General features: G+C 37.0%; 1 protein-coding gene across 1 annotated transcript in view; it reads left to right on the top strand.

Annotated features, from left to right (window-relative positions):
• Window positions 1-21,882, top strand: part of LOC145049747 (uncharacterized) — a 40,537-nt gene extending 18,655 nt beyond the window's left edge. Inside the window, exon 2 of the mRNA XM_078998113.1 lies at window positions 21,682-21,882. Coding sequence (XP_078854239.1) covers window positions 21,682-21,882 — 201 coding nt within the window. The remainder of the gene's footprint in view (window positions 1-21,681) is intronic.
• The last annotated feature ends 260 nt before the right edge of the window (window positions 21,883-22,142 follow it).

Genomic DNA, 22,142 nt, shown 5'->3' on the forward strand with positions numbered 1-22,142 from the left:
CTTACGGCCATAAGCTCATGGGTGGTGGGTTCTTGGATGCCAAATGGTCATACAATGCACACACGAAGGTTCTAGGGTTGATTCCATGGCTTAGGAAGTGAGTGGGACTCTAAATGACCTTGGATAAGAGTTTACGGTCTATGAAGATGTTCTTCGGAAGTTTACTACCTTAAACACGAGTTTACTACCTTAAACACAAGTTTACCCAAGATTCATGGGTTTTGGTGGTTGAAAGTTAAGCGTACTAAGTTCTAGACCCATTTCTAAGCCACACAAGGTGTTAAGGGCACTTTAACACCCATTAAATGAGTTTAAGGTCTAAGGAGATGTGTTTACGGTCTAAGAATGTTCTTGGACCGTAAACTCAAGATTGTCCCATTTGTGTAAGTTTTTGTGCATTTCTTGAAGGATTATAGGGTTCTATACTCTAATGGAAGCTTGTTGGAGGTTTTTAGGGGCATACTAACACCTTAATTGAGTTTACTCCCCAAGAATAGGTGTTTACGGTCCAAGCATGTGCTTGGGCCGTAAACTCATGCTTATGTCCCAAATGATGAGTTCAAGGTGTTCCAAGTCCATGCAAACAAGTCCTTAGGTCAAATCTAGGCTCCAAATGAGGTTTGGAAGGGTTTTAAGGCTCAAACCCCCCTCCCCCCTCCCCATAACATGTGTTCATGGCCTAAGGAGGTTCTAGGACCGTAAACACATGTTTATGGTCCTATTCCTCATATTTTTCACGAATTTGAAGGCCAAAGGTGTTATACTAAGAGCTAGGATAGTTACCTTGATGATTTGGAGCTTGTTTTGGATGATTTTGGCTTGATTTCGAGTTTTAGAGAGAGAGAGAGAGAATAGAGAGAGAAAGTAGAGAGAGAGTGGAAAGGCTTCAAATGAGGCTCTCTCAACTTTATATATGTTCAAAGTTTGGGACAGGGTGAAATTCTACCCGATACTGACGCTAGACGAAGCTTTTGGTCGCACCCGATTAATTTACCGTAATTACGACTTAGATGAAACTAAATATTTCCTAAATGAACATAGAAAATATTTTAATGAATTAAAATGTATCCCAACACTTATGAAATTTAAATAGAAGTCGCAAATAAATTAAATTAAAACAAAGTTAACGGAAAATTTTGGAACGTAACGACTTTATTAACGGAACCGGTTACGATAACGGAACGAACTTCGGGTTGTCATAGGGTTTCCGTAATTCGCGAGGAGTTCTGAATGGACTCCTGACAGTAAGTCGGCGAGACCTAAAATTTGGCGAATTTCCTAAGTGTCTTCAGTGCCGACAATTTCTCAACGGTTTTGGATAAATTGACAGAGTACTCAAGAATTTCCACATCGCTAATAGTGTGTCTTAGGAATTTGACTCTTCAATTCCAAAACTCATGTTTAGAGAACTTCGCGAAAAGTTTCACTAAGGGAATTGTTTCCATGGGTTCCTTTTTACTACGAGGGTAGATAAGTAAGTCATTACTAGGAGAATGACTAACTTATCCAAGTAAGAATGGCGTACCCTATTCATTAACTCATGAATACTACGGGCGTATTGGTCCTATCTGTCACACCCCAAAACCTTGAACGGCGGAAACGTTCTGGGGCGGAGGACGTCATGTATAGTATCACAACACAGTAAATGTAAATAAGCAAACAACATCATCCATTGCATTAAATATATAATTTTAATACAAGTGTGTTCTGTACAGTTATAGACACCAAAAATAATGTAACACAAAATAATATGAGATGAGTCTTGAATGCACTCCATCTTCTCAAAAGCTGGCCTCGGTACCTGTCTACTGATGACCTGAGAATACAAGTTATTTTGAAAGAGTTTATCAGCATTAAGCTGGTGAGTTCATAAGTATTTTAGTGTCAATGTTTCTTGTAAAAAAACGTTTGAACCTGTCTCAATGTATAAGTTTGTGAAAATGTAAGTAAATGTTTGAAAGTGTTTGTAAAAGTTTGAATCTCTCAGAAAAACCTATATTTTCTATTAAAGTAACCTTCTCCCAAGGCTAAACTGTTTTGTAACTTGTCTGTTGTAAAAGTGTGTAATTTCCCAAGTATAACTATCATTTGATAAAAATATAGTTTGTACATTAATGCTTAAGTGAGGTTATCACTAAAATATGTAATGGGTAAATCATTGTAGTACTGTAGCTTTGTATAATAAGACTACTATGGTACTAAATACTACTACCTTAAACCGGATTTATATTAAGGTATAATGTGATAAATTGCACCATGCTATCGACTGGTAACAACGACATAATGAATGGTCGTAATAAAAGAAATGACGTTTGGCACCCGCAGACCTGCAAGTCCGGCTGTAGCTAGCAGCAAGGTGTAGGATAGTCAATCCAGTATAGATCTATACGCAAACTCACGCTCTCCCTCCAAGAGAATTCTGGCTACAACTCGGGCCATGACATTTAAGGCATGCTCCGACACAGTGGATCACGATTATCGACGTATTTATGTATATGTAATGTTTCTCGTTCTAGTATAACTGTATATGTACTTGTTTCTAGTATATCTGTATATGTACTTGTTTCTAGTATATCTGTATATGTACATGTTTCTAGTATATCTGTATATGTATTGTTTCTAGTATATCTGTATATGCATTGTTTCTAGTATATCTGTATATGTACTTGTTTCTAGTATATCTGTATATGTATTGTTTCTAGTATATCTGTATATGCATTGTTTCTAGTATATCTGTATATGTATGATCCTGTGTTACCCCGATGGTAACTAACTAATGATGTACTGATGAGTATGAATATGGAAGTACTTTTATGTCTATACATGTATATTTGATATATAAGTAATATGGAAACGACCTTCGGATGGTCACCCGAAATCCCACCAGACCACATCCAAATCAAGAAAAAGGAAATAGGGCGGATGGCCTTCCTAAGCCCTTTGAACATTATTTATATATCTATACATATATGGGCATGCAATTGGATATATAAAAGCATAAATAAGTTTTCATAAAACATTTGAAGCATAAATATAATTTCCAGAGGAGATCGACTTGATGTCGATCTATAAAACAATTTGAAGGCATAAGTTGACAAAACAATTTAAGTATAAGAAGCATTTGTTTGAATCACATTCTATAAGTAAGTTTGGATAGTAAAACAGTTTGTAAAACATTTCAAAGTAAAGCAGTTTGATAAACAGTTTGAACAGTGGTAAAAATCGTTGTTTTCCTAGTTATTAATCACATGTGATTAAATGCAATCACATGTGATTGAAACAATAACTATAAGTATTTGACTTGTATTCCCCCCCATAAAGTGTTTTAAAACATTTAAAATCATTTCAAAGGTTGATTCAAGGGGTATGAACTCACTTGTGGTGAGTCGTTTGAATTGCAGTGTCGGATACCGTGCTAGGTGGCAAACGGAGACTGGTTTACACGCACGAGCCTAGTTATCATATAATAAGCATATATATAACTAATTAGACAAATAATAACTTAAATAAATAAGTTAAGACACTTAGAAAACATGTAAACACTTTTATGAGTGTTTAAGGTTCAAATGGTTGCATCTAAGTTGCTACGGGACAAGGCAAAAGGGTTTGAAACATCAAATGGCCTTGCATAGGAGTTCACCATCCAACAAACCCCACACCTTGGAGTTTACGGCCGTAAACTCATGGGTTTATGGCCGTGAACTCCTCAAATGGTGGTTTTGGGTGTTTTGTGGTGCTATCTTGGTCCTAGAACACTCCTAGCTTTGTTGGAATAACACATGAAGTAGTTTAAGGCTCTAGAATACTCCATAGGGGAGTTTACGGCCTAAAGTCCATTCACCCTAGAGTTTACGGCCGTAAACTCCTATGGGGTGATGGATTTTAATTGTTTTGAGGCTCTTAAACATCAAGGATGGCTTCCATGAATTTATCTAAGGCTAATGGGGACAAGAGGCACACTTTTGTGCCTTCACTTGGAGTTTACGGCCCAAGATATGTTCCTTGGCCGTAAACTCCTTTCAAGGAGTGATTATTATGTGCTTTACTCTCCAATCAAGTCCCATGTGTTCAAGGTAAATTGTCTTAAGGCCTATGGTGTGATTGTTGTGCATTTTACCCTTAGAAAAGGGGTTTATGGCCCAAGAGGGGTTCTTGGCCGTAAACTCCTACAAATTTATGATTTTGAAGGGTTTAGATGTCTTAAATAAGCACAAGAATTTGAGGATTAAAGTCTTTAAGCATAAGGGGAAGTTTAGGGCACTAATTGCCCTTTAAAAGGGGTTTACGGCCCAAGGAAGTTCCTTGGCCGTAAACTCCAATAACTTGTGTTTCTTGGATGATTTCTAGCCTATAAAGATCATACACAAAGTCCTTGATAAGTTGTCTAACATGGGGATGGGTCTAGAAAGCATTAAAGTTCCATTTTGGAGTTTACTCCCCAAGAACGTTCTTGGGCGGTAAACTCCCGGATCTTGTAATCTAAACATGTAATTTATGTTAATAAGCACCTAACAAGTATTGAAACACATATAGAAAAGTATACTCACAATATGGGATGAAAACCCGAAGATCCGTCAGAGAGAATATGGCTTTTCTCTATTTGGAATTGTGAATAATGAATTAATTTAATTCAGAAAACTATTTATAGTCCTGGAATATTTTGGCAGAAAATATTTTTATTCCTGATGTTGGACTGTAACATTATGAAACTTGAAATGCCCAAGTTTCACAAAACCAGGAGTATCCACTCTACTGATATCATCTAAAGCCTAAACCCTAATGTACACAGACTTGTTCGGATAAGTATGAAAATCACTGAAACTGAACTAGCTTCTATTGAATAGATGAGGTTCGTACAAATGGAAATTTCGGGTTGTCACACTATCCGAGGGGTATCACCACGGACTCGAAGTGTCCGCATCGAGTTTGGAAGGTAGTCTTCGGGACATCCTTCGCTATCACTCGAAACTTGTCACACCCCAAAACCATGAACGGCGGAAACGATCTAGGGCGGAGGACGTCATGTACAGTACCACAACAATGAAAAGTAGTAAACAAGCAACAACATCATCCATTGCATTAATAATATAATTTTAATACAAGTGTGTTTTGTCAAATTATAATAGGCACTAAAGTATAAATCAAAATGAAAGATGAGTCTTGAACGAGCACCATCTTCTCTGAACCTTGCATCGGTACCTGTCTATGGTTGACCTGAGGATACAAGTTATTTTGAAAGAGAGTATCAGCTTTAAAGCTGGTGAGATCATAAGTATTTTAGTGTCTTAATTTGTATGTAAGTATTTGTATGTATATGAACTGTAAGTATTGAAAATGTATATGAACTGTAAGTATGAAAATGTTTTGAATGATCCTAGGAAGCCCTATGCTTCCTACTGAGAGTAGCCATCTACCAAGGCATCTAGTATCTGTGTGTGTCTCCTGTAAGAGTGTGTATTTTCCCACACTCGACTATCATTAGCCAAAAATATAGTTTCTACATTACCGTGCATCGTGTGAATGTTCACGAAGTGAATGAAATGGGAAAATGAAATAGTACTATGGTGTAGTATCAAATAACTACAACCGTACTAACTACCTTAAGTCTATTGTAATCTTGAAAGTACTGTAGTATTTGTAATAAGTGACTACTTCTGTACTAATATTGCCTTATTTGAGGGATAAGGCATAATGTGATGGCTAGATCCCTGCATATTTGCACCTAAGTATTACCCTTTGGTACTAGGGTAACTAACAGTGTTAACTGGAGACATCCGTAGATGTACATTTACCTCTGTTGCTAACAGCTGGGTATAGGAATAGTTAGTCCCTTAAAGTATACATGTAATGGTATCAACCGTTGACATCCGTGGATGTGCTTTTACCTCTGTAGCTAACAGGTATTCTAGGAATGGTTAATCCCGCAACGTATCCTTTGGTAGTAGGATATTAAATCCAATCTATCTCGTCGATTATGTGATTTTATCACAAAGTAAAGATAAGAATGAGGATTATATAACAGAATCTATACATATATAATGTAATATTAACTCATCATATATTATCTATGATCATGTATACCCAATATAACTATCACAATGCGTTGTGATTCATTGGTATAGTTAGATCCTGAAATCGCTCCATGCTATAGCACCTAGTGATGTCTATCCTATTATCATATATGTAAACATACTCATGTAAACGTATCTATGTAAACTTACTCATGTAAGCGTAATCATGTAAACATATCTATGTAATAGTATAGTAATGTACTGTAATGTTCTACATGTGCTAGTTGTAACGTGTGTTCTCTCTTTATTTAGCATGTATAGTAATGTATTGTGTGTACTAGCTGTAATGTGTGTTCTCTCTCTATCTAGCAAGTATTGACTCATGAATGAACTGACTCATTGTATGATATCACGTTCTATTAATCATATTAGTATCCTCCTTTGCTACCCCTATGGTAACTTACTAGTGAAGTACTGGTACGTATGAACATGGAAGTATACCCTTGCTACCCAAGGGTATTGAATGGACTGGAAGAACCTTTATGACTATATATGTACACATGATATATAACTAATATTTAAACGACCTTTGGACGGATACCCGATACCTCACCAGACCACATCCCAACGGTTAAAAGGAAATAGAGTGGATATCCTTCCTAAGTCCTTTAAACATTTTTTATATAACTATACATATATAGGCATGCAATTGACAATATAAAAGCATAAAATAATTTTTGTAAAACCTTTGAACATGATTATTATCTAAGAAATGGTCGACATGATGCCAGCCTATAAAACGGGTTGGAAGTATTTGTTTGATAAAACAGTCTAAATATAAAGAAACATTTGTTTGAAACACAAATGTAAATGAGTTTTGAAATGAAACATACAGTGTATAAAGAACAGTCAAATAAGAAGTTTTAAACATATAAAACATTTATGAAAAATCATGTGAAGAAAACTGTTTTGCAAAAACAGCTAATATGTAGTAAATCATTTGAATGCTACTTATTAATCACATGTGATTGATATAATAACTAGCATGATTCTACTTGTATCCCCCCCATAAAACATTTAAAACATTGATTAAGGGGTATGAACTCACCTGTTGTGAGTGGTACGGATGAACTGAAGATGTAGGATTGCTAGGTGTCAAGTGAAGTCTTGAACACACTCTATGATCCTAGTTAACATATAATATCACATGTATGTATCAAATTAGTCTATAAACAACTAATAAACAAGTCAAGACACCCTAGGACATGCTAAACACCTTTATCAAGTGTTATTAGCCTCAAGGATTGCATCTAAGTGTTGTAGGGAAAGGCTAGTGGGTGTAGGGTTCAAGGAAAACTCCTTAATGGAGTTCACGGCCCTAATGTCATCAACAAAGGAGTTTACGGTTGTAAACTCATGGGTTTACGACCGTAAGCTCCTACTTACTTGACCCTTTGATGTTTTGTGGCTTTATAAGACCCTAAGAAGCAATTCTACTTAATGGCAAGGTCTTTGGAAGAGTTTAGGGCATCCTATAACTCCTTTGAGGAGTTCACGGCCCTGGGACCAAACCCCTTGGAGATTACGGCCGTAATCTCCCATGGAAGGGTGTTTTTGGTGATTTCAATTCTCTAATTTAACTAATAACTAATCTAGGCTAGTGTCCAAGGCTTTAGGAGAGTTTAAAGCACCTTTTGGCCGTATTGTTTGGAGTTCACGGTCCAAGAACTTCTTGGGCCATGAACACCTTACTCTTGGTGTTCTAGGGGTGTTTTCTAGTCCTAAACACATTAGGGTACAAGTCTAAACTAGTTTCATTGCAAGAGGAAGGGACTAGGGCACTCTTTGCTCCTTAAATAAGGGTTTACGGTCCAAAATGTTCTTGGGCCGTAAACTCTTGATTCTTGATGGTTTCCTATGATTTATAGTGTATTAGACACATATCAAGCTCTACTAGGATAGAAGTACTCACGATTTGGGACGAAAGTCCGAAGATCCTTGAGAGAGAATTCGGCTTTTCTCTAGTTGGATCAAAATGTAACAAATGAATGAATATGGCTCAGAATCCTATATATACTCCTGGGGTTTTTGGCAGAAAATAATTTTATTCAGGCATTGAACTCTAATATCATAGAGTTTTGGAATAATAGAGTTGCACCATACCCTGGTGCATCCTCTCTCCTGATATCCCTTAAAGTGTAAATCCTAAAATACCCAAACTTATCACAAAACTGCTAATATTCGGATCTCGGTCCATTTCTGAAAGGTAATTCGTTCCTTGCGTTTGCTCAACCAATTCCTCTATGCGAGGCAGAGATAACGATTTCTAATGGAAATCTTGATGGAGTCCTCGATAGCCGAGGTACATATGATACAATCCGTCTACTTCTGGTAGAATAAGACTGGAGCTCTCCAGGGTGAGAAGCTTGGCATTTCAATTCTATTGCTGAGTAGTTCTCTAAGTTGCCTGGATTGTTCTTGTATTTCAGTGGGTGATTAGACTGTAAGGCGATCTGGTTACAGAAGTCGTATTGGGTTCTAAGTTTGTTCACATGATGATGCGATTACTTGTAGTCTTGGGCATTCTCCGTCCTGAAGTTCATATTAAAATTCATACATGGTTCAACGATCACAATCTTGTGGATACGAGTCGTATATAATTAATATTGTAAAGATAGTAGAATAAATGATTCTTCTTTACGTTCACATCCCAATGAGGAAAAGAAGTTAAAGTGGAATCATCAATTCTAAACCTGTAGAACCTTGATTATATATCACCCCTATGTATACATTCTTCAGCGATAGATCAACCGTATGGATCCTTGGATTGAACTTGACGTACTGTACGAGTGGTACTTCGGGGAGGTTTGCTGAGTTTTCTTCAGAAAGGAAAAGAAACATGCGGTACTCTATGCATGAGTACTTCGGAGTTCTGAAATGACGGCTTCGCTAAAAAGACGTTTACTGAGAAAGAGATGTACGTATGAAGCTGGTATTGGGCGAATCAAATTGAATCTAGTTGCATGATAATGTCGGAATCATATGGGAACTAAAGACATTAGATTTGAACATAAGGCATTACAGACAAAACACAACCATGCAACCATCAACATAGTTATAGTACTTTAGACTTACTACAAGACTATTGCTGCGAACAAGGTATACCACAAAAGATAATTATACGAAGCACTAGCATCCCTTTACTGAAGGGATCTCGTAAAAGATAAGACTCTAGTTGCACTAGTTTTGGATGGTTTATAAGTCTATTACAACGAACGCCCTAGATATTCTAACGAAGGTCCGTCAAAGTTTCTCCTGCAGCTGTGATCCTGAGAATCTTCCCATCAGTGCCTGAGTTCTTTGCTATTGGACAATCCTTCTTGAGGTGTCCAATTTCACCGTATAAATGACATATCTGGCTAGCGCCAGCATCGGTGGTGGAATTGAAGTGTCGAGTAGGAGTTATGGGGACACGGTTGCTTTCGTTGATCTTCTCTTTTGGAAAATTTCTATAATAGTGCCCTGCGTTACCACAACTATAGCAAACTAGGCTACCTCCAGTGGTGGAGGTAGTTCTACATAAACGAGCAATGTGCCCCATCTTGTTGCAATTGTTGCATTGCCTTGCTCGGCAAATTCCCGTATGGTGATAGTTGCACCGGTCACACTTCGGGAGTGTTCCCACATATCGTTTGACCGGTGTTGTGAGGGTAGGGGTTGCCACTGGTTGTTGTTGCATGGCAATCCTCTGAAATCACTTGTGTTCCACTTTGGCTTGACGTTTTCGTTTCTTGAATTCTGAGTTGTTGTTTTGGGTGCTGGCGACTGTTACTATTTGTTGATTTCTCGGATCGTTACCACGATCAGAATTTTCAACTCCTTTATTAGTCTTGTTTGTGTTGATAGTGCTACGGTTTGCAAGGACGGCTGTCACGGCAGCCATCATGACAGCTGTAACTGCGGCTTGGAAAGTAGCGGTGTCCATAGGAAAAGCAGAGGTTTCGTTGTTCGGCTGGCTGTTTCCGGATGAAGACATGAATCTGTTAACACGAAAGATAAGGATTTTGTGAGCGATTTTTGTCGACCCTAGATGCACTTCGACTGTTCAAGTAAAGAGTAAGGGTATGTTCTCGAAAGTTTGACCTACATCCCTATGATGCAGTCCTAGTACGGATTGGAAGTATGTTTGCGAAGGTTTGACCCACATCCCTATGATGCAGTCCTAGTAATGAGTGGAAGTAAGTTCGTAGTATGGTCTTATGACACTTGACGTCTAAACAGGGTACCATCGGCTGGTAAATAACATGATCCAACCCTTGAAGAAGAATTGGGAATTATCCCTGAGCTAGAATACCCTAGTTCAATAACTCAACTAGAGTGGGTTTCAAATAGACTCCCATGACAGCATGATGAAAGTATTTGAATAAAGAATGACACAGAAGTTAGCCAACTGCCAATATCTTTGATATTCATGACGTAAAAGTTCAGGAAAAATGACCTTGTAAAAGGTCTTACATCATATCCAGAGTATAAAGTCCTTGACAGCATAACGACCTAACTAAAAGTACTTACAGTACAAGATAGTTTCATAGAAAAAGCCACATCAAGCATAGACAGAAAAACGATTCCTTTTAACAAGGAAAAATGAAGTAAAGCATCTACTACTGGCAACGGTCATCCCTCTAGTGAACTCTCAGTTCACCCAATTGGCGTTCCACATCAAGTAGGTGTCTTTCGTACACCCTTTGGCGTACTCGGAGTTCTATGACTTCGGCTCGTGATTCAGCCAGTGCTTGCAACAGGGTTTCATGGTCTTTCTCAGATTTCTCACGGGCGTCTTCCAGGCGAATGGTGCGAAGGGTATGCATTCTCGCATTGGTGACAACTTCTGTGATCTGATGTAGGGTTGTCCTGCTTTGAATCTCATTTCGAGCTACTATGCAGACCAGGATTGGCAAGATTCTGTCTGTTAAGCCCCCATTGCTCAGGTCATAAAAGCTTCGGTCACCATTAAATGGCATGGGCTGATCTTGTCCTTGGCTCCATGTTTCCAAGCATTCCACCCATGGAGGCGTCGGGCCAAGAAAAGTCGGACGAGGGTTAGGATTTGGAAAGGGAGCTGCCTGGAGTAGGTTCTCAACCTCGGGTTTGGAGTTAGCACCATCCGAAAGGTCTTCATCATGGTGATCATTCAGAGGGATAGGATGATCATTCTCTGGTTCTTCTCCAAACCATCCAACAATGACTTCGTTCGGAAGGTACGGATTGTCGTGGGGATGGAGTCCAGCCATGTTATCTACACGGGAATTAGGGTAAGAAAATAATTATTAGACGAATTATCTAGATAATTATTTAGAAAATCTTCATTAGTTACATCACTATTTGGGAAGTGCATACCAGTTATATGTAATCAGACAGGATAGACCTTCGAATAAGTGACCTTAACTCCCAATTCACAAAGAATAGTGGTAAAGCAAAATTTTCACAGATTCTAAGTCTATAACATCCTAGTTATATATAGCCTTAGTGTATCCACTTAGCAACTATCAACTTAGTAATGAAGATCCTGTTTAGTTCCCAAGTATGAAGTACTTATAGTAACACCAAATACCCCTATAGTATTTTAGGTTTATGTTCTATTGTTCTCATTGTGGTATTGTTGGTAAGATTTTAGACTTGTTGCAACCACACAACTACACTTAGGCACATGCTAGTCAACCCTCGGATAATATAGTTGATCAGGCTATATCTTCCCAGTTTTGACCATATGTCTCTAAGTCCACCTGTGTTGCCCAACAATCGTAATTCTTTTGTACATTCCTAGTGGCACTGATTTTAGTATGAATGCAGGCACGTATACTTAATTAAATATTTTATTATTTAAAGTATAATTCTTGGTCAGAGTATATTAATCCCATTGTATTTATAGTCTGTATATCTTTTATGGGTTGATATATTTAATTCACTATAAACAATGCTCTGATACCAATCTGTCACACCCCAAAACCATGAACGACAGAAACGTTCTGGGGCGGAGGACGTCATGTACAATATCACAACAATGAAAAGTAGTAAACTAACAACAACATCATCCATTGCATTAATGATATAACTTTAATACAAGCGTGTTCTGTCAAATTATAATAGACACTAAAGTATAAATCAAAAATGAAAGATGAGTCTTGAACGAGCACCATCTTCTCTAAACCTTGCATCGGTACCTGTCTACTGTTGACTTGAGGATACATGTTATTTTGAAAGAGAGTATCAGCTTTAAAGCTGGTGAGATCATAAGTATTTTAGTGTCTTATTTTGTAAGAATGTATTTGTATGTATGAAATGTAAGTATTTGTACGTATATGACATGTAAGTACTTGTACGTATTTGAAATGTAAGTATGAAAACGTTTTGAACATCCTAGATGTCACACCCAAAAACCATGAACGGCGGAAACATTCTGGGGCAGAGGACGTCATGTACAGTATCACAACAATGAAAAGTAGTAAACAAGCAACAACATCATCCATTGCATTGATAATATAATTTTAATACAAGTGTTCTTACATGTTTAATAGACACTAAAGTATGAATCAAAATGAAAGGTGAGTCTTGAATGAGCTCTGTCTTCTCTAAACCGCATCGGTACTTGTCTACTATTAACCCGAGGGTACAAGTTATTTTGAAAGCGAGTATCAGCTTTAAAGCTGGTGAGATCATAAGTATTTTAGTGTCTTAATTTGTATATGTATTTGAAATGTAAGTATTTGTATGTATTTGAAATGTAAGTATTTGTACGAATGAAATGTAAGTATTTCTACGTATATGAAATGTAAGTGTGAAAACGTTTTGAACATCCTAGGAGCCCTATGCTTCCTACTGAGAGTAGCCTTCTACCAAGGCATCTAGTATCTAACTGTGTCTATTGTAAGAGTGTGTATTTCCCAAATCTAACTATCATTAACAAAAAAATATAGTATTTACATTACCGTGCATCGTGTGAATGTAATGGGGAAATAATAATGTAATGTAGTTTTATAATAAGTGACTACTGCTGTACTAACTACCTTAAACCAATTGAAATTTAAAGTAACATGTGATCGGCCTGTATCCTGCTACCGACTCAATAGTAAAACGACGATGTAAGACGCCGTAAGAAATGACATTTGGCACCCGTAGACTTGCAAGTCGCACATTAGCGAGCAGCAAGTTGTAGACAGGTACCGATGCAAGGTAAGAAATGACATTTGTACGTATGAAATGTAAGTATTTGTACGTATATGACATGTAATTATTTGTACGTATTTGAAATGTAAGTATGAAAACATTTTGAACATCCTAGAAAGCCCTATGCTTCCTACTGAGAGTAGCCTTCTACCAAGGCATCTAGTATCTCTTGTAAGAGTGGGTATTTTCTCAAATCCGACTATCATTAACCAAAAATATAGCTACTACATTACCGTGCATCGTGTGAAAGTTCACGAAGTGAATGTAAAGGGAAAATGAAATAGTACTATGGTGTAGTATCAAATAACTACAACCGGACTAACTACCTTAAGTCTATTGTCATTTTGTAAGTACTGTAGTATTTGTAATAAGTGACTACTTCTGTACTATTTTGCCTTATTTGAGGGATAAGGCATAATGTGATGGCTAGATCCCAGGCTAGACGCTCCCTTGTCAAAGAGATTTTGGGACCCATGCACAACCCCTGCATGATTGCAAGCCGTGAACATCCACATTAATCTGATCATGTATACCTAATATAACTAGCACAATGTGTTGTGATTCATTGATAGTTAGATCTTGAAACCGTTCCATGTTATAGCACCTAGTGATGTCTATCCTATTATTGTATATGTAAACGCACTCATGTAAGCGTATTTATGTAAACGTACTCATGTAAGTGTATCAATGTAAACGTACTCATGTAAGCGTAATCAGGTAAACATAATCATGTAAACGTATCTATGTAATAGTATAGTAACGTACTGTAATGTTCTGCGTGTGCTAGCTGTAATGTGTGTTCTCTCTCTATCTAGCATGTATAGACTCATGAATGAACTGACTCGTGGTATGATTCCGTATTCTAGTAATAGTATTAGTATCTTCCTAAACTACCCATATGGTAGCTTACTAGTAATATGACTTGTACGTATGAACATGAAGGTATACCCTTGCGACCCAAGGGTACTGAACTGACCGATGGAACTTTTATGACTATGTATGTACACATGATATATAACTAATAATTAAACGACTGTCGGACGGATACCCGATACCCTACCAGAACACATCCCAACGGGGAAAAGGAAATAAAGCGGCTAGCCTTCCTAAGTCCTTTAAAAAATTCTTATATAACTATACATACATAGGCATGCAATTGACAATAAAAGTATAACAGAAGTTTTGTAAACTATTGAAAAGTTTGGCAACTAAGAAAAGATGAATTGATGTCAAAATGTAAAACGATTTGAAAGCAGTTTGTTTGATAAGAACAATGTAAAGTATAAGGAAGACATTTGTTTTGAATCATAACTGTAACAGGGGTTGAAAAGATACATTCAGTATGAAAGACAGTTTAACACAGAGTTTTAAATGAGTAAAAATGTTTTGGAAAACCATTTGAAGTAAACTGTTTGGTAAAACAGCTAAAAGAGTAGTAAATCCATTTGTATGCTGCTTATTAATCACATGTGATTGATATAATTACTAGCATGATTCAACTTGTATCCCCCCCCATAAAAGCATTTTAAAACATTTAAAATATTGATTAAGGGGTATGAACTCAATGGACGATGTTGCTGCTTGTTTACTACTATTCATTGTTGTGATACTGTACATGACGTCCTCCACCCCAGAACGTTTCCGCCGTTCATGGTTTTAGGGTGTGGCAAGATTTAAACAATGCGCATCAAAGCTTTGCTAAATTGCATAGACTTCTAATGTGGAACTCAAGAAATAAACAATGCTCATCAAAGCATTGCTTACATTGCATAGACTTCTATTGTGGAACTCAAGAATTTTACAATGCTCATCAAAGCTTTGCTAAATTGCGAAGACGACATCTGTTGTGGAACTCAAGAATTAAACAATGATCATCAAAACTTTGCGAAATTCCATAGACTTCTAATGTTGAACTCAAGAATGAAAAAATGCTCATCAAAGCTTTGCTTAAATTGTATACACTTCTATTGTGGAACTCAAGAATTAAACAATGTTCATTAAAGCTTTGCTAAATTGCGAAGACTACTTCTATTGTGGAACTCAAAAATTAAACAATGCTCATCAATGCTTTGCTAAATTTCATAGACTTCCAATGTGGAACCCAAGAATGAAACAATCCTCATCAAAGCTTTGCTAAATTGCATAGACTTTTATTTTGGAACTCAAGAATCAAACAATTCTCATAAAAGCTTTGCTTAAATTGTATAGACTTCTATTGTGGAACTAAAGAATTAAACGATGCTCGTGAAAGCTGTGCTAAATTGCATATACTTCTACTGTGGAACTCAAGAATAAAACAATGCTCATCAAAGCATTGCAAAATTGCAAAGACAACATCTATTGTGGAACTCAAGAATTAAACAATGCTCATCAAAGCTTTGCTAAATTGCATAGAATTCTAATGTGGAGCTAAATAATGAAACAATGCTCATCAAAGCTTTGCTGAAATTGTATAGACTTCTGTTGTGGAACTCAAGAATTAAACAATGCTCTTCGCAGCTTTGCTAAATTGCGAAGATGACTTTTATTGTGGAACACAAGAATTAAACAATGGTTATCAAAGCATTGTTAAGTTGCATTCACATCTAATGTGGAACTAAAGAATGAAATAATGCTCATCAAAGCTTTACTTAAATTGCATAGAATTCTATTGAGGAACTTAAGAATTAAAAAATGCTCATCAAAGCTTTGCAAAATTACAAAGACTACTTCTATTGTGGAACTCATGAATTAAACACTGCTCATCAATTCTTTGCTAAATTGCATAGACATCTAAGGTGGAACCCAAGAATGAAACAATGCTCATCAAAGCTTTGCTAAATTGCATAGACTTATATTGTGGAACTCAAGAATCAAACAATTCGCATCAAAGCTTTGCTTAAATTGCATAGACTTCTATTGTGGAAATCATGAATTAAACGATGCTCATCAAAGCTTTGTTAAATTGCATAGACTTCTAATGTGGAACTCAAGAATGAAACAATGCTAGTACAAGCTTTGCTTAAACTTCATAGACTTCTATTGTGGAAGTCAAGAATAAAGAAATGGTCATCAAAGCTTTGCTAAATTGTGAAGACTACTTCTATTGTGGAACTCAAGAATTAAACAACGGTCATCAAAGCTTTACTAAATTACATAGACTTCTAATGTGGAACTCAAGAAATAAACAATGCTCATCAAAGCAATGCTTAAATTACATAGACTTATATTGTGGAACTCAATAATTAATCAATGATTATCAAAACTTTGCGAAACTCCATAGACTTCTAATGTTGAACTCAAGAATGAAACAATGCTCATCAAAGCTTTGCTTAAATTGCATACACTTCTATTGTGGAACTCAAGAATTAAACAATGTTCATTAAGGCTTTGCTAAATTGCAAAGACTACTTCTATTGTGGAACTCAAAAATTAAACAATGCTCATCAATGCTTTGCTAAATTGCATAGACATCCAAGGTGGAACACAAGAATGAAAGAATCCTCATCAAAGCTGTGCTACATTGCATAGACTTCTATTGTGGAACTCAAGAATCAAACAATTCTCATCAAAGATTTGCTTAAATTGCATAGACATCTATTGTGGAACTCAAGAATTAAACGATGCTCATCAAAGCTTTCCTAATTGCATAAATTCTACTGCGGAACTCAAAAATTAAACAATGCTCATCAAAGCCTTGCTCAATTGCGAAGACTACATCTATTGTGGAACTTAAGAATTAAACAATGCTCATCAAAGCTTTGCTAAATTGCATAGAATTCTAATGTGGAGCTCAATAATGAAACAATGCTCATCAAAGCTTTGGTGAAGTTGTATAGCCTTTTGTTATGGAACTCAAGAATTAAACAATGCTCTTCGAAACTTTGCTTAAATTGCATAGACTTTTATTGTGGAAATGAAGAATTAAACGATGCTCATCAAAGCTTTGCTAAATTGCATAGACTTCTAATGTGGAACTCAAGAATGAAACAATGCTCGTCAAAGCTTTGCTTAAACTGCATAGACTTCTAGTGTTGAAGTCAAGAATAAAGAAATGGTCGTCAAAGCTTTGCTAAATTGCAAAGACTACTTCTATTGTGGAACTCAAGAATTAAACAACGCTCATCAAAGCTTTGCTAAATTACATAGACTTCTAATGTGGAACTCAAGAAATAAACAATGCTCATCAAAGCATTGCTTAAATTACATAGAAGTACTTATATTGTGGAACTCAAGAATTTTACAATGCTCATCAAAGCTTTGCTAAATTGGGAAGACGACATTCGTTGTGGAACTCAAGAATTAAACAATGATTATCAAAACTTTGCTAAATTCCATAGGCTTCTAATGTTGAACTCAAGAATGAAACAATGCTCATCAAAACTTTGCTTAAATTGCATACTCTTCTATTGTGGAACTCAAGAATTAAACAATGTTCATTAAAGCTTTGCTTAATTGCAAATACTACTTCTTTTGTGGAACTCAAAAATTAAACAATGCTCATCAATGCTTTGCTAAATTGCATAGACAACCAATGTGTAACACAAGAACGAAACAATCCTTATCAAAGCTTTGCTAAATTGCATAGACTTCTACAGTGGAACTCAAGAATCAAAAAATTCTCATGAAAGATTTGCTGAATGTCACACCCCGAAACCGAAGGCGGAAACGTTCTGAGGCGGAGGTGACGTCATGCGTAGTATCACAACCAATGTACATAGTAAGCATAGTAAACACAAAACTTTACATTACATAGATTTATTTACATTTGTTTGAAAGTAAAGTTATACAAGTGTTATACATAGGTATATATAAACAAAAGTAAAGACGTGTCTTCTACGTACTCCGTCTTCGCCAAAAGGATTGTTGGGTACCTGTCTAATGTGGACCTGAGAATACAAGCAGTTTGAAAATCAGCATAAAGCTGGTGAGTTCATAAGCGTTTCATTTTTTGAAAAAGAATGAGTTTCCTTTGGTTTTCTGAAAAAGTTGTTATCCAAGAAAATCCCATATTTTCTTATAAAAACAGTTTAGTTATCATTTGTTACACAATTTGATTATGAGTAGTTATGTTATCCCAAGAAAATCCCTTATTTTCCTAATAGTTTAGTTATCTATTCGTTACATAATTCGATTACGAGCCGTTATGTTATCCCAGGAAAATCCCTTATTTTCCTAATAGTTTAGTTATCCATTCGTTATACAACGTACTAATATTTACCATACTTGTAGTATTAGTTAGGTATTCTGATATCTTAGTTATCCTACACACGAATGTCTTATATCTACCATACTTAGCTGCATTTTCGAATATTTGGATACACTCAGAAACGTACATTGACTGTATATTCGATGTTCTGGTGACTTTCAAAAGCGTACTTTAGACGTATTTCCGAAACTCTGTCGACATCCAAAGGCGTATGTTTTCGAAACTCAGTCGATGTCCAGAGGCGTACTTTCGAATTATTTCCGAAACTATGGTGACACTCAAGGCGTACACTAACTGTATTTCCAAAGTCTTAGTGTCATCCAAAGGCATTCTTTCGTATCTGTCTTTTGTATTCGTATTCGTTCTATTCCTAACTGTACTTTCGTATTCGCTCTGTTCCTAACTGTACTTTCGTATTCGTTATGTTACTATCCGAGGGCGTATCCTATTAGTATTAGTCCTAGTTTATGATTAGTATGATTCCTTTTGCAAACTATAAAATGTAACATAGTTTATAACACTTTCTAAAGGAATCTACATTTAGTCTGAAAGTTAACTCTACAATTCGAACTATTGGTTAATACGGTTTTCGATATTAAAAGCATACAAAATATGAACAATTTGAATTGAAAATAATAAGTTTAAGTACAAGATTTCCTTGTACTTTTGCTTGTATTCCCCCCTGAAAACATTTGAAAAACACGGAAAAATAGTAGGGGTATGAACTCACCGATCGAAGAATGTGCCTGATTGGATGCTAAACGTCAGATCGGGGGTTGAACACGTGCGAGGTTCCTATGTAATATGAAAAGATACACATTTGTATCTAATTAGGCTTTGAACTACTAATTAGTTGAGGATATACACTTCTAGTTGCGAAAACACTTCATTTCAAGTGTTTGGAGTAACCAGGATGACATCTATGGACGTATATGGCTTGGATATGGAGTTTACTCTTCAAGAGTAAACTCCCAAGAGTGTTTACGGCCCTAATGACCCACTCCCCATGAGTTTACGGCCGTAAACTCATGGTGGGGTGTTCTAGGGTGCTAAATGGCCTTATAACATTTGAGGGGTGAAGCTAGGTTTGGCTCTAGGGCATTGGAAGGTAATTTGGACATTCTAAGGACCATTTGAGGAGTTTACGGCAGTAAAATAGGAGTTTACGTCCGTAAACTCTATGTACCCATTCTTATTGTGCTTTGGTGGTCCTAGGTCAATCACATGTGATTCTAAGTCATTTTACAAGCCATGGGGTGAATTTAGGGCACCATTTGACCCATTTATAAGAGTTTACGGCCCAGGAACCTATCCTTGGGGGGTTTATGGCTGGAAGCTCCTATAGGAGTGGTTTTCATCATGTTTAAGGCTCCTAATTCGTTTGCGGTTGCTTCTAGATATTAGTTCAAGGCTTAGGAGGTGTGTAAGTGGCATTTTAACACCTTAAAAGGAGTTTACTACCCATGAAAGGTTGTTTATGGCCAATGCATGTTCTTGGGCAGTAAACTCATGTTTACTCCCTAAATGATGAGTTCAAGGTGTTCCAAGTCCATTCCAATAAGTCCTTAAGCCATATCTAAGCTCCAAAGGTGGTTTGGAAGGGTTTTTGCACTCCAAAACCCATTTTATGTGAGTTCACGGCCTAAGACTGTTCTAGGGCTGTAAACTCATGATAATGGTCCTATTTCATAGATTAACCACGAATTTGAAGGCTAAAGATGTTATACTAGGAGCTAGGATAGTTACCTTGATGATTTGGAGCTTGAAATGAGTGATTTTGGATCAATAACTTGGATTTGAGAAGAGAGGTTAGAGAGAGAGTGTAAAGGCTTCAAATGAGGCTTAATCAACTTTATATATGGTTTGGATTTGAGACACAGTGGAATTCTACCCGATAATGACGTTAGACGAGGCTTTTGGTTGTACCCGATTTAATTGTTTATAACCCGACGGAGTAAAACTATTATTTTTCCAAATAATAATTTGGGGCGTTTTCATGTGTTTCTAACGGGTTTGGATACCAGTTTAAGTCATAATAGAAGTCTCGAAATAAATGACTTAATTTAAAAATGTAAACGGAAATGATTCGAAAAAGACGAATTTTATGGACGGAAACGGGTTACGGCGATGGAGCAAACTTCGGGTTGTTACATTATCCCCCCGTTAGAGGGAATTTCGTCTCGAAATTCAAACTTTAGATACAATTCATGGATTCGGAAAGAAATACGGATACTTCTACTTTGTTGGATTTTCACGCTCTCAAGTGAATTCAGGTCCTAGTGTGGCTTTCCAGCGAACCTTCGCTGTTGGGATATGACTTTGTTTCGTACATTTGATCTCTCGATTCATGTTCTCGATTTGCTCTTCCAGGAAGTTCAGGTTTTCGTTGATCTCGATCTTGTCAGAAGGGATCACTAGGGTTTCGTCGGGCAAGCGCTTCTAAAGATTTGAGACGTGGAAGACAGGATGGGTACTACTACGTCCTTGAGATAGTTGAAGTTTGCAAACCATGGTTCCGATTCTGGCAAGGATTTCGAAAGGTCCGATGTACCTCGGGTGAAGTTTTCCGCGCTTTCCAAAGCATATCATGCCTTTCTGGGATAAGACCTTCAATAGAACACAATCTCCAACAAGAGGGTACATCATCATGTGTCAGAGTAGTTAAGGGTTTGATGATTTTGGAAGAAATTTCTGGGTGGGTCTGCGATAATAGCCGGTTGGACCCAAGAATTGACGGGTTTCTGTGGGTATCTTCGGTGCCGACTAATTCTCTATCGCCTTGATTTTTGGAAAGGTCCACGGGTATGTCTTCATCGCTTATTACATGACCAGGGGAAAATGGTTTGACCGAAGGGTACCACTACGAACTTATAGTGATCATATCGAGTCCTGAATACTGTCTTGGAAACATTATCCTCGTGAGCTCGTAGCTGATGGTATCTTGACCTAAGGTTTATCTTCGAGGAGTAGCTGGCTCCCTGAAATTTATCAAAGAGTCATCTATTCGGGAAAGAGGATATTGGTCTTGACGCTAAATTCTTTAATCCGACTGGATAACTCCTGCATTTCTGCTGGAGCAAAGCGATATGGAGATTTGGTTACGGGGGTAGTTCCAGGGATTAAGTTGATACGAGACTCGACTTGACGTTCGGAAGGAATTCTCGGGAGCTCTTCGGGAAAGACATTAGGAAAATTACAGATTTCGGAGATGCTCTCGAGGTCTTTAACTTCTTGTTTCTCGCTGATTACATGGGCTAGGAATACATGACATTCCTTTCGGGGAAACTTTTGAGCTTTGACGCAGGAAATGATACGAAGATTAGAGCTAAACTTATCGCCATGGATCATGAGAGTCTGGTCAGAGAGGAGATTGAGAAGAATAGCTTTTTCATAACAGAGCATATCAACACGATCGGGACTCAATCGATACATGCCAAGGATAACATCAAAGCTCTTTAGTGAAACTGACATTAGGTTAATGAGGAAGGAATGATTACTCAAGGTAAGGGTACAGCTTACGAATAAATCGTTAGCGCACTCATTCTCTCCACTAGCCATCTCGACGGTAAATGTTTCGGTTATTAGACAAGGACTATGTTTACGAAGATATTTGAATGAATGACTAATAAAACTTTCTTGACACTAGATTCGAAAAGGAGGCGAGCATAAGAATTGTCGAGAAGAAACGTACCCGCGATGATGGTGGGATCAGCGGTTGC

Source organism: Lactuca serriola, chromosome 5 (assembly GCF_051521515.1).
Source record: "Lactuca serriola cultivar US96UC23 chromosome 5, Lser_US96UC23_V15, whole genome shotgun sequence".
NCBI classification, from domain to species: Eukaryota; Viridiplantae; Streptophyta; class Magnoliopsida; order Asterales; family Asteraceae; genus Lactuca; species Lactuca serriola.